The sequence below is a fragment of the Ipomoea triloba genome, chromosome 14 (genome assembly GCF_003576645.1).
Source record: "Ipomoea triloba cultivar NCNSP0323 chromosome 14, ASM357664v1".
NCBI lineage: Eukaryota > Viridiplantae > Streptophyta > Magnoliopsida > Solanales > Convolvulaceae > Ipomoea > Ipomoea triloba.
The window spans coordinates 15773671-15787933 of record NC_044929.1 but is presented as its reverse complement, the minus strand read 5'-3'; the positions used below and the strand labels follow the sequence as shown (position 1 = coordinate 15787933).

The window sequence follows — 14263 nt, the reverse complement described above, 5'->3', positions numbered from 1 at the left end:
TATGAACAAATATTAAACTAATATATGTGTAATTATACTTTTATACCTTAAGTATATTCATTTTTACCATATCGCATTTAGTTTTTTCTTCTTCCATATCCGAATGAACTAATTTTAATTATTATAAAAAATCTAACAACCCATTTTTAGTTAATTTTTTTTTAAAGTTTAAACAATTTAAAGTTTTCAAAAGAAAAGTGTAATTATTTTTTTTAATGTTTTTAAATAATTTTCAGTTAATTAGTAAAAATCAGTTTTCTATTAGGATCTTTTTATATTTTCTATTAGTAAAAATGAAATAGGAGTATATTACTTTTATATATAATATAGATGTTTTCGAATGATCCCGTACCAACATATGTTTGGTATATCACATGTCCTTTTCATTGCACTAACTATACCATCAAATAAAGTAATAACACTACATTCTTTTACAAAATTATTGAGTTTATAATATAACTCTATATTTAATTATTATGTAAATTATATATTATTTGTAATACCTAATACTAAAATTGTTAATAAGTATAGTTATCATACGATGCTATTTTTCTTTTGTAGGAATGGTATTATAAAATCAAGCTGTTTGGAAACATTACCTGAGAGTCATGGAGTAGGCACTCCACTATCTGTTGGTTGATTGCGGAATCAATCGAAGACAAAAACAGGCTTCATTAGTGAAAGAAGAAAATTGTTTTCGATTTGTAGAATTGAAAGAAAACATGCGCACCAACATAATTTGCAGATTTGACAGTGGGGAGGTCTGGAATAATTGCACTGCGTTTCTCTTTTAAAGTTCGCAGTATAGGATTAGGGATTTATATAAGGTTGTATCTTATTAGGATAGAATTGTAGTATGATAAGAATTGTAATGTAGAATTGTAGTACGATAGGAATTGTTATGTAGAATTGTACAACGAATAGGAAAATAGGAAATAATCACATCCTAAATATTGTAGGACTGTTTTGAGCGGGAAGCTTAAAGTGAGGATTTTATTTTTATATATAGGATAGATTATTATTAGGGATAAGGGTCAAATAGACCCTCAAACTATATTGAATTGTACAATTAGACCCTTCAAGTTTCAAAAGCTCCAATTAGGCTCTCAAACTTGTTATTTTGGAACAAATAAGCCCTCTAACCTATTTGTGATCTGTAATTGCAGGTCAGCTAGAATTTCGACCAACTTCGGCGAACCTCTAGCGAACATCTGACCAAATTTCGGCAAACAAGTCAAACCATCACGATCGCCGGTCGATTGTGCAGAGGCAACCAACTTGGTTGGTCGCCTTCTCTGGCACTAGAGATGGTGACCAAGTTGGTCGCCTTCTGCACGGCCAGCGACCATGACGGCCGCCGATCGTTGATGGTTTGACTTGTTCGCTAGAATTTGGTCGGATGTTCGTCGGAGTTGGTCAGAATTCTAGTTGACCTGCAATTACATGTCACAAATAGGTTAGATGGCTTATTTGCTCCAAAATAACAAGTTTGATGGCCTAATTATAGCTTTTTGAAGTTGAAGGGTCTAATTGAACAATTCAGTATAGTTTGAGGGTCTATTTGACCCTTATCCCTTATTATTATTATATCTTTAAAAAAATGTACAAGTCAGACCGGTCCGGCCCGGCCCAATCCATAGACAACAAATTAAAGTTCGAAACTGCCCTTAGTATAAAACGGGCTAGCCCTAATCCGCTCATTATAGCAAATGGATCAGACCGGGCTAGCGAAAACTGATCGATCCTGAACTGGATTTCAAGCTAACCCGCTTGTTCTACACTTCTACCGAATTTTTATAGACAGGGATGACAATGAGGCAAGGATAGGTCGGGGATGGATACTTGATGGACAATTTTAATAATATCCTCACAAGTGCACAAATCAGTTGTAATATGTTGTGCAAAGCAAGGATCGAACCCACATGGAATTGATACTATGTAATTAAGTAATTTATGACCTCGAAATTAAACTAACTTGACAATTTAAAGTGTTCAAAGCTAATTAAGAATCAAAATGTACTTAACCAAATAAAACTGCAAGTGGAAAACAAAGGTAGGAAAATAAAATAATAACCACAAAATGAAATGGCAGCTACCAAAAGAATAAAGGCTAGGGGTGTGAATCAATTACCACTAATGGTTTTGCATATTAGTTTAACTTGCCAACAAATTAAGGGTTTGTTCTAAACTGCTATATGATTACGTCGTATGACGTCCAGGGTAAATCACGTGTTTTAACCATTTGTGTACTTAAGATACTTATTTAAACGGTTAAAACTCATTAAGTCTAAAAGAACTTACGGAATACCCGGGTTTAAAAACCAAATAAATAACCTAACAAAACATCTAGATTATTTATCCAAATAAATATGAAGCACAAAAAGTCAATAATTACCTCCACTGAAGCTCAAACACACACTTATCATCCATGTGGTACTGTAAACCGAGACACTGGGTGCCACTAGACCACAATGTCTTTTGTTTTTATTGTACACAAAGGCATGATTTGTACAGAGCATAGAACTAAAAGGCATGATTTGTACACAATTAGTTCTCTCACAGATTAACTTATGCTATAATTGGCCAAATTTAAGCACAGTTAATCACATTACAAAATCATAGGACAAAACTTAATCGAGTTGGCAACATTAAAACTTATATCAATGCAAAGTATTAATATTAAATTGAATTTATATCAATGCAAAGTATTAATAGTAAATTGTATCATATTCCTAGGGTACAACATTTAGCAAACCATAAAGAGACCAGTATTAATTAATTTAGGCAACATCATTGAGAATTAGCTATCTGTTCATATATACTGTTAGGAGTATATTGTAATTGTTTTGATGAACCAAAAATGTAATATTAGACCCCCAATTTTATTTTGAGTCTAGTATAGGTCTAAGTCAAGCATAAGCCGAATCAGGTTAAGCGGAAATTATAATAGTATAAATTTTTAATTTATACTTGTAAGTCATTCGCTTCCACTTTACAAATTGAGGAGAATTTGGAAGATTGATCAAGACTCGAAGACATCCCTGAGCAAGTCAACGGTTCAAATTGCAAGAATTAATTCTTTAAAAGAATTAATTGATTCGTGATGAAGATATTGCAATTAAAAGTCAAAATTGAAGTCATTCTCGAATGGGTTCCCTCACAAATTTTTTAGAGGCTAACTCATGCAAGAAGAATAATTTTGGTGATGAGGATGACCTTGCCTCTTTAACTTATGGAGATGAGGATGACTAGCTCAAGATTAAAGAGAGGATGACTTGGCCGAAAATTAAAGATTGGAGATGAGGTTGACTTGGCAAAAAATAAAGATGAGGATGACTTGAATTAAATCAAGTATGGAAATGAGGATAACTTGACCAAATTTGAGATCAAGAATGAGGATGAGGATGACTTAGCCTCTTGGATTTAAAAAGAAAGATGAGGATGACTTAGCTACAAGTCAAAATGAGGATGAGGCTAACCGTGCACATTCTTGAAGAAAATATGAGGATGAGGATGGCCTACACTTAAAGGTCAACCTATTATGCCATGCATGATTTACGTGAGACCCATATCAATAAGGGGAAGAACAAAAATCATTATGAGGCTGAGTATGGCATAACTAAAGGAGAAAAATAGGATGATCTATTTTTATCTATTCCAAAAGGTGAATTCAAATATTCTTGCTACAAGGAGCTGAAGATCATTATGAGAAAAGTCAGTGTACTTTTCGATGGCATTAATTATGCTCAAGCAAGAGTCACAGAACGGATATATTTTCAAAGCAACCTGACTTATGGATTATTGATAAGTGCCAAAATGTTCATGTTTTCACCTTGAATTTAAGTTTATATTCCTTGTCATTTGCTATAATTTTGCCCAAAATGTTCTCATTTGATTCATTTGTGTGTTTAGGCCCAATTCTTGGTGATTTAGATAAATTGAATGATTTTTGGAGCATTTTGGATGCATGTAGAGTCAATGGGAGCCAATGAGAAGCTATGAAGATGGGAGAAACACCTCTAAGAGAGCCAAATTATGGTGTTTTTAATTGTCTTGGTCATTTGGACAAACAAAGGCAAAATTGGGGCAAAAGAGCAAGGAGTTGAGATTCCCGCACAATTCGTCCACTGCTCGGTTGTTTGGCCATATATCTTCGTAGGAATGTCCAAATCAAGTGTTCTTTATGTCATTAGAAAGCTAACTTGAAGGGCTACAACTTTAATGAAGACTATATACACAAATTCAAATGATTCGGGGGTCAAAAATGGCCTAGAAGTCGAGCATTGTGCACAGGAGCACTGCCCGGTGGCCACAAGTCTGGCCACGGGCGTGGCCAGGTTGTGGCTAGCACTCTGCATTTTTCTGCAGCGCGTTTTTTACCCTTTTAAAGGGATTTTTCCACCCCAAAATGCTATCTCTCATTTTATCTTCATTTCCTAGCTAGGGTTTGTTTAGAATAGCTTAGAATAGGTAGAATACTTGTTCCTCTTCACTTCCAAGCATCAAGAACATAGCAAGGGTTGGATTCAAAAGCTCAATAGAGAAGTTTTCCTTATCTATTTCTTCTTTTGATTTCTCTTTATGCTTTCATTTACTTCTTCAATGTTTTGTATCTATTGTTATATTATGAGTAGCTAAACCATTTGGGACTAGGATTTGGTTTGATTTCTTGCTATTGATGCCTAAATAAGTTGTATTGCATAAAGGGGATTATTTGGGTGTTCTAGGGTTAGTTGTGTGAATTGTATTTGTTATGATATTGTGTATGATTGTTGGATCCCTTGTATATACATGTTTTGGAGTGTGTTTGTTGCTACGAGAGTAGAGCTTGTACACTAGCCACACATTCACACACTTAATGCCCAATACGAGAGTATTTCGGGTATTAAGGAGTATTTATGCTTTGTGTTCTTGTTTAGGCAACTTTAGGATGGATTGTCACGAGAGTGGAGTTCATAGTGAGGTTGCAAGTCCAAATAGCTACGAGAGTGGTATTTGGACATTTTTGTGCATCTCACTTACCCTATGCCTTGTTTTAATCCCCTAATCCTAAGTAGAATAGTTGGCATCTTAGCTTGAATCAACCAAGTCCCGGTCCTTGTTTAATTTGTCATTTGCTAAACCATATCAACCAAACTCCTTAACGATAGGCCTAGCTTCTATAAGAATAGTTTTAGCTTGTGCTTAACTCCACATTACATCAATTCCTAACATTACAAGAGTCATCTCTAGTGGAACGATATCTAAACTCTATACTGTGATTTGATAATTGATGGACCCTTGAAAAAGTCCTTGTCAATTATGAACAAAGTCAAGTGTTCACACTACTAAAGTCAAAGATGGATGGCTACAAGTTACAAGAAAAATTATATCAGTGATTGCAAAAGAACGTTGGAGGAGTATCAGAAGCAAAAATTCAAATTCATCTGACGGAGCCATCAAAGTTGACGAAAACCATCTGAAAGCATTTAATGCTCTGAAAAATTACAACGGGCAAATAGCTAATTTAGTTATATAAACCCAAGAAGACTTGATACAAAGAGATACAACAGATGTGAGGAATTCAATAGAAAGCAGATACGTGAAAAAGAGCATGACACAGAATAATATTAGCACTGAATACACTACAAGTCATATCAGATTCGAAAGTGCTAAATAGTGAGCTAAAAACGAGAGAAATCAAGTCTTAGAGAGAAATACTTTATTTCTTGAAAAAGAAATTGTAGGAGTGTAGCTTTGTGCAAAACACTCGGGGGAAACTAAGTGTAGCTGGGTGCAAAACACTTGGTTGATTGTTTTGTGCGAATTACTCGGAGGAGTGCAGAACACTCGTGGAGACTAAGTGTAGCTGGGTGCAAAACACTTGGTTGAGGGGCGTAGCTGGGTGCAAGACGCTCGTGAACGTAGCTGGGTGCAAGACGTTCGGGTTTGAGTGTTGCTGTAGCAAAAGTGCATTCGGAGTAGAGGATGGCTCCAACAAAGCATTGATTGTACTATTATCTCCATATTATTCACTGATATGGATGGCCTATTCTATGTCTGCAAAGATTTTTTTTTTTTTACAGATATTTGTTTGCAAAAAGGGTCAAATAAACCCCCGAACAATACCTGAAAAGGCGACCACAGAATCCGGCGATCAGCGACGGTTCCATCGTTCCCGGTCGCCGGATTTTGCTCTGAATTGTAAATGACCTGCTATATCGGTTTTTTTGTTTTGTTTTTTTTTTTACTTAACTTAACGTGTTTAATGGCTTAATTGAACTTTTTAAAAGTTTATGGGCCTAATTGACTTTTCAAGTATTGTTCAGTGGCTTATTTGACTCTTTTCCCTATTTGTTTTGTCTCTATGTTTTGTTCTTCTTTCAGAAAGTCTTGCCTAAGTTTTTCAATATCCATAAGATGTTGACTGAGTATTTCTTGTTTCCCTGAGGTTTGCCTATTCAAGTGTTCTATTATTAGTCTATTTGTTTGATTTTCAAGTTCCTCATTTAGGTACTCACTCTGTTTTATTTTTTGTTGGATATGTTCTTCTGTCAATTCTTGGTCCATTAGTTTTCTTTTTCTTCCAGATCTTGTTGGTCTAAAGTTTCGTAGTTGTTAAACCTTAAACATAAAGGTCCTTGTTTTCCACTATATAGGTTTTTTTTTTGAGTATTACTTCTGTGGGTTTTAAAGTTTCTAGTTGTGTTATAGTATTTTCAATCTTCCATTCTTCTCCTGCTAAAAGAGAAGAAGAGATTGGTTGAGGTCCAAAGAACTTATTGCCTGTTTGGTTGGATGTAGTTTGGGGGGAATTGCAATTCAGTGAATTCCCAAACTACAGTGTTTGGTTGGAGGGAATTGCAATTCCGCAGAATTGCAATTCCCTCCAAATGATGAATTGGAATTCATAGGGTACCCCCCATGAATTGCAATTCGGTGGAGAGGAGGGACAATTTGTTGGTGTAAAGACAATTTTGCCCCTCCTCCTGTATCATTTGTCTTTTTTTAAAAAAAAAAAAATTTTGAAAGAATTATTATTATTATTATTATTTTGAAAGCATTATTATTATTATTATTATTATTGTTATTGTTATTTGAATGAATTATTATTATTATACTTATTATTATTATTATTATTATTATTTGAAAGAATTATTATTATTATATTATTATTATTATTACTACTATTACTATTACTACAACATCTACCACAACATAAGGGCAGTTTAGTCATTTTGTCATTTCTTACCTTTCAATTCCCTGTACTCCTTTTTGTGCATACCAAACACTGTAATTTCAATTCCTACTTTATTCATTGAATTACAATTCCACCGAATTACAATTCTTTTCCCCCCTAATTCCCTCCTCCCAACCAAACGCCCTGTTAGGGTGAGTTTGGTTCGCATATGGGAATCGGAATCGGAATGAGTATCAAATACTTGGCAAGGGTAATGGGTTTTGGTGAAAGTATTTAGCATGTTTGGTAGTTGGGTGGAATGAGAGGAAATGAAATCCTTATTTAATAAGAGTATAAGTTTTCTCATTAATGGGGTATTCCAACCCAGTGGGGTAGCTCAAGTGGAAAATGAGCTCTTTTTGTGGGGAGGAATTTTGGGAGAACCCGGGTTCAATTCCCACAAGTGACATAGCTCCCGGGTTCAATTCCCACAAGTGACGATTCCCCCTGGGCTAGCTCCCGTGTGCCTCTCGGAACGGACGGACGGAGAGAAAGACCCTATAAATTTACCAAAAAGAACCTATCCACTAAACACTAACAATCACTTTTATACCCATTCCTTATGTCTAAACCACTTTTATACCCATTCCTTATGTCTAAACCTACCAACCAAACACACCCTTAATTCCTTGGGACTCAATTGTTTTGACAATACGTTAATTTTGATTATGTATCTAGGACATACCTGTGTTGATAGTTTTCCTAAGAAAATTATATCAACTACAAGGTTTGCCCCTTGAAAGTTTCCAAATCCTTTGGTTTGAACTTGGAATTTTAGTTTATGTATATCCTTAAGAGCAACATTATCAATGGTTATTTCTAAGGATAATGTCAGAAATTTGCCACATGGAAGGAAAGAGAAGAGGAAAGAGAGAGCTTGGGGATCATTTGCAACTCACCGGTTCATACTAAAGTAAATTGGCAGGGAAATATTGATTAGCATTGGCTGTTGTGCGCGTAAAGCGCACAGCAGCCGCCCATGCGGGCGCGTGCAGTGCACACGCTGGGCGCGTCAAGCGCGCCTGACACTTTTTTTTAAATTTTATTTTAAATCATATTTATTTTTCATCCCCTCCAATTTTCTCTTTCCTAATCACACTTATAAAAACTCCTAAAAAACGCAAAATATCTCAAATTGATAGGGATGCTCTAAGTGCTACTGGGTAGTCTGGACATAAGTAATGTATTCCAATATTATTGTTCATGTCAACCTCAACTACTTCAATTATTTGGGTTTGAGTGGAATTTTAGTACCACTCTGTTTCCTTATAAGTCTTCTGATAACCGTGTCAAAGTATCTGTTAAAAAAGAAGGAAAGTTTAAATTAAAGCAAACATTTGTGTGGGATCGTTTCACTAGTCTCAATCTATAAGACGGGTCGGATATTTGATTAATGTGGTTAAAGATCATATCCATTAATAAAAAATTGATCCATTAATCAAAGATCTAACTTGTCTCACGGATTGAGACCCATGATACAGTCTCACACAAATGTTACCCTTTAATCAAATATTACTAAAATTTTAAAACCCTTAAAATTCTTGATTAAATATACCCCATATAGTTGAGCTATCATTGTTGGAGCCAATACACGTAAGAAAACGTGCTGCCAAACGGAACCTAAGGGCTTAGAAAATGGGTTGAAATTGCCAAGGAAGCCATTCTTTCTCATTGGCCATTTGCTTCATCTTCTCTCTAAACGTTTAAAGAGTAATTAAAATTCAATTAATGATGCTTAAGAAATAGCTAAATCCTTCTTCTCACGTGTATTTTACCCAAGGACACAGGACATATATTGCATAAATAAAGCAAAATCTGCGTGTCTCTGCACAAATTTCACCAAGTGTTCTGTGGTTCCGTTTCTCGTTTTCTCCGCTGCTGTCTAGTTGGACTCGATTCGACGACACCGGTGTTGAATTCATGGAAGGTTTCTTCCTGTTCTACTTTTCCCTTCTTTTTTTCTTTTGGGTCTTCCCTCTTTTTATTTATTTATTAGAATTATGTGTTTTGGGGATCGTTGTCCACTGTGATTGCAGATATGAACTGTTCATTTTCTAGAGAGGTTTTTATTCTTTTCTTGATTCCACACTCTGGTTTTGTGAATTTCTTATAATTTATTGGCTATTTACGTAATTTTTTGGAGTTGGGATCGACTAATGTGTTTTGTTGGATAATATGATGGGTTTTAATATTTGATGCTGTGCAATTTGTCAGAGCTTTTAGGGAGGTTGAGGGTTTATGTGCAAATGGGGGTATTCTATTTGTTTCTCGCAGCTTTTGGAAACATGAATTTTAATGCGCTAGCATTGCTGAATCCACTGTCCAGACTGTTCATTTGTGTAATTGGAAATGGGAAGAGTCAAATCATAGTGACACTGGTGGATTAGACTATGGGGAATGTTGTTGGTGAACCAGGAAATTGAGAAAAATAAAAATAAAAGGAAAATATGTGTCTTGGCTAAACAGAAGTTGGTTGATTCTACCATGTGTGGTTGACTATATGATCATTATTAATAACAAGTAAAATGGGTAGCATTTGTGGTTGAATAGGAGAAAACGAACTTGCAAGATGCATTCTAAAGCCAGATTTAAGTCTCCTTGGGGTAGTATGTTTTCTGGGGGATTCAATGACACCATTTTTTAGCATGTGTATGCTTTTGGTAACATTTGCATTGCATGTTTTTGTTTAATGAGTATAGTCAAGTTGATGGAGATTGGGCTTGGTTAGTGACCCTGAACAACATCCTTCATAAATCCTGCTTTATGTGGGAGCCCTGCTGTGTTTGGTGCTTTGTATGTAGTGAGCTGTTCCAAAGTTATTATTTTTCAATAGTATAGTGAAAATTGCTAATTCTCTCTATGGAAAAATGTTAGGAGAAATGCAATATCTATCTTGATAAGATCTTATGAAGAACTGTACAACTAATAAGTTGGCTTTAGACAATCTGGAAGGACATATAATCAAAACCATTTCTTGCCCATTCAACATACAAAAATCTTTAACTCTTACGCAATATATATATATATATATATATATATTCCATGACTTTAATTAAGGAGAGAAAAGTAAAGGATAAAAATTCCTTATCTGTATAGAAGTTCTTGAGTTTAAATTATTTATTCACCCCCAGTTACTTGCATGTTTTCCTCTACCTGTCATGGTCATCCTTAACATATTTGTCTTTGCTTTAGATTCTGGGGAAATGAATTCTGGAGATGAAAATACTCATTCTGATAAAAACAAGAAAAGAACAATCAAGACACGCGCTCAAGTTGAAGCTCTGGAAAAATTTTATGATGGTAAATTGTTCTTACTAATCATGTTATGTATTATAAGTATTTTACTATGCTATGCTCATTGTTTTACAAATAAATATAAACAAAAATGTTCTACTTTTTCAGAACACAAATATCCTACAGAGTTAATGAAATCACAACTAGCAGAGTCACTAGGATTGACAGAAAAGCAAATTTCTGGATGGTTTTGCCATCGCCGGTTAAAGGATAAGAGATTGTTTAATGGGGAAGTATATTTGAATGGAAAACAAGATCGTTCAAGTGGTGTTATTCAGGATCGTGGCAGTGGACTCAGACAGGATTCTTGTGGCAGCACTAAACAAGGTGATGACAGGACTTCTGATCCCAGAGAAGTTGAAAGTAGAAGGTTAACTGGTGTGGAGTTCTCCACTCCAGATCTCACTCATGAGTTTGGTGGTCACTCTACTAGAAATTATAATTGCATGGATGATACATCTCTGGGAAGTACCTCTTCTTTGCGGAATACATATTTCCCCCATAATGCAGACTCTTTTGATGAGGGTACTTCAAGATATCTAACAAATAGTTGTCCAACAGATCTGAAAACTGTAAAACCTAGGAATGGTCCATCAGGATATTTAAAAGTCAAGGGGCATGTTGAAAATTCTGCCATTACTGCTGTTAAGAGGCAGTTGGGGAGGCAGTACCGTGAAGATGGCCCTCCACTTGGTGTTGAATTTGAACCACTCCCCCCTGGTGCTTTTGAATCCCCAATGCAGAATAACACTAACAGTAAGTGTAGCTGTTAACCTATATCTTCTTTTCTATCTGATTTTCTATGTTTCTATTGGCCTCTTTTCTATATTGTGATTGCAAGAAGCTTTTCTCATTGCATTTAAGATGCTGTCTTTTTGGCATAATTGTGCAGTCACTTCATTTTAATACAGTTGGTCTGTCTCAATAAAGACGAACTTTGCATCATTTTCATAAAATTTTGGTGTATGTCATCAAAGATAATCAATGTTAGTATGATTGCTTTTGAAAAGACCCATACACATTCTCCCTGAACAAAATGCTTTCAGGAGTAATAATTGAACCATTTGTATTCATAATCTGTTTTAGAGAGGATGGTTTTTCTCTGAGTTAGAAGTGTACTATTGGCCAAAATCATGGCCTCCGCATTTTCCATGATACAAATTTCTTTTCCTATTGGAAGTAAAATAAGCATTTGATTGGCTTGAGCTGTTTTTTTAATACAAAAGCTGGTAGTTGATCTTAAGGAATTACCATTTTGAAGTTGCTTTGAACTAGCCAACTAGGTTAACTGATTGTAGAATGTGAATTGTGTGTATGTAACTGATGAAAAGGAAATGTAGAAGTATACTATTTATACAATTTAATAGTAGGATTAGCCAAGCTCTCAACCACTCATTTTAAATTCAAAATGAGTAGAGAGAGGAGATATTCTCTCAACCTCCCTCAACATCTTCTAACATTCCCCCTCAAGTTGGAGCATAGATATCAACCATGCTCAGGTTATTACATAGATAAATAACCCGACTCCTACCAAGCCCCTTCATAAATAGGTCAACCAGCTGATCACCACTACGAACATATACGACAGATATCAACCTTTGTTGCACCTTCTCCCATATAAAGTGACAATCAACTTCAATATGCTTAGTCCGTTTATGGAAGATAGGGTTATTCATAATGTGTATTGCAACACGGTTATCACACCACAACTTCACTAGCAACATCATCTCCATGCCAATTTCTCTAAGGATATTGTGCACCCAGACTATTTCACTCGTCACATGAGCCATAGCGTTGTACTTTGACTCTGCACTAGATTGTGCCACAATACTCGGCTTCTTGCTTTCCATGGAATGAGATTGCTTCCTACAAACACACAATACCTCGTCATAGACCTCCTATCACTAGGCGATCCAGCCCAGTCAGCATAAGAAAACGCCTCAACGTCTGTGTGTCCATGATCGGCATACAATTCCTTTTCCAGGAGCAGTCTTCAGATACTTCATGATCCGGATAGCCGCTTCCCAATGAGTATGCTTAGGTGCTTCATAAACTAACTCACCACGCTCATGAGAAATGTAATATCTGGACGGCTAATCGCGAGGTAATTAAGCTTCCCTACCAACCTCGTCTACCATCTCCAGCAAAATGTTTGACCCCTTGATCTATGGGAGTCTCACACAACTTCGATCCCAGCAGCCCAGTGTCCTCAAGCGGGTCTAACACATATTTCCTTTGTGAAAGAAATATGCCTCTTGAAGCAAGCAACCTCAATGCCTAGGAAATATTTTAGAACTCCCAGATGTTTAGTATGAAACTCAGTTCCAAGGAAGGATTTAAGGGCATCAATTCTACTTGCATCATCGCCTGTGATTACTATGTCATCCACATACACTATCAACAAAACACATCTATAGTTAGTACGTTTATAAAAAAACAGTATGATCTCACGCACTTCTCTGCATCCCAAACTTGATGACTGCATTGCTAAATCTCCCAAACCATGCACGTGGTGACTCTTTCAAACCATAAAGAGATTTCTTCAGTTCGCACACCTTCCAGCCATCTCACATGCCGGCACGTGTCGTCGGAGTAGCGGAACAGCGATGGCGCATGGGAACTCCGGCGGTGCTGCGACTTCGCCGTCGGCGTCATTTCCTTGTTCCGATTGATGCCTACTGCCTCACACTCCCTCACTCTGCTCTGATACCATGTAGAATCATAATGTGAACTGTGTGTATTTAACTGACGAAAAGGAACTATACAAGTATACTATTTATACAAGCTAGTAGTAGGATTAGCGAAGCTCTCAACCACTCATTTCAAATTCAAAATGAGTAGTTGAGAGCTATTCTCTCAACATCTTCTAACACTGACGACTTTACTTTGGCTTAAGTATACATGCCTTATAGTTGTTTTTCTTATTTTAATTGGTAATAACTAATAAGATCTTGGTACTCTGGTTTATTTCAAAGATGCCTTTGATTTTGGCTTGTCTTTTTCGATTTAAATATCAAATGCTACTTGAATGTCATTTTGATATGAGAAGAACTTGAGGATTCTTTAACTTTGATTCAGCAAAGTCCCATGTTAGTGTTTAAAAGATATTATTGAGTTTGGTTGTACTTAAATTGTTCGTTTTTTCTTACATAAGTGGCTTGTTTTGTTTTGCTTATCTATTTTGATCCTGAAACTTCTATATCTAATATCAGACAATTAGGTACTGACATCATTACTTTCATAATGGGTGTAGATTCTTACCATGCTGGAGAACGTGATGTTGCTCGCTCAGAGGATTTTCCAAAAGTTCATAAGCAATCTAATTCTAGCACGGTTAGTAAACCTCTTGTGCAGCAAACTTTATGATTTGCTAATCTTAATAATCAACATATTCTGTAAGATGAGATTACTTCATTTCCATGGTGATGATAATTACTGATATTTGAACTTGGATTCCCATGATGATAATTGCTGAAATTTGGACTCTGAACTTTCGTACCTGTAGATATTTGTCAACATTTGCTTATCAACCTTAGTCATTTGATCAGGCTGTCATGAATTAAACCCAAGTATCATGCATTCATGCGTTAAGTTTTCAGTCTGAGAATGCAATCTGTTTAACTACTTCCCCCTTGGCAATTTCTGTCATCATAGTTGCACTGTCTCCAGTGAATTGAATTTGGGACTATAATGGCAACTGCTTGCTGTGTCAGCTTTGCAGATTCCACCTTTTTTTTTTTTTTTTTTTTT

At 35.8% G+C, this 14263-nt stretch overlaps 1 protein-coding gene across 1 annotated transcript in view; it reads left to right on the top strand.

Annotated features, from left to right (window-relative positions):
• Positions 1 to 8894: 8894 nt before the first annotated feature.
• Positions 8895 to 14263, top strand: part of LOC116004924 — a 9409-nt gene continuing 4040 nt past the window's right edge. Inside the window, exons 1-4 of the mRNA XM_031245126.1 lie at positions 8895 to 9146; positions 10412 to 10519; positions 10622 to 11269; positions 13767 to 13846. Coding sequence (XP_031100986.1) covers positions 9140 to 9146; positions 10412 to 10519; positions 10622 to 11269; positions 13767 to 13846 — 843 coding nt within the window. The 5' untranslated portion in view covers positions 8895 to 9139. The remainder of the gene's footprint in view (positions 9147 to 10411; positions 10520 to 10621; positions 11270 to 13766; positions 13847 to 14263) is intronic.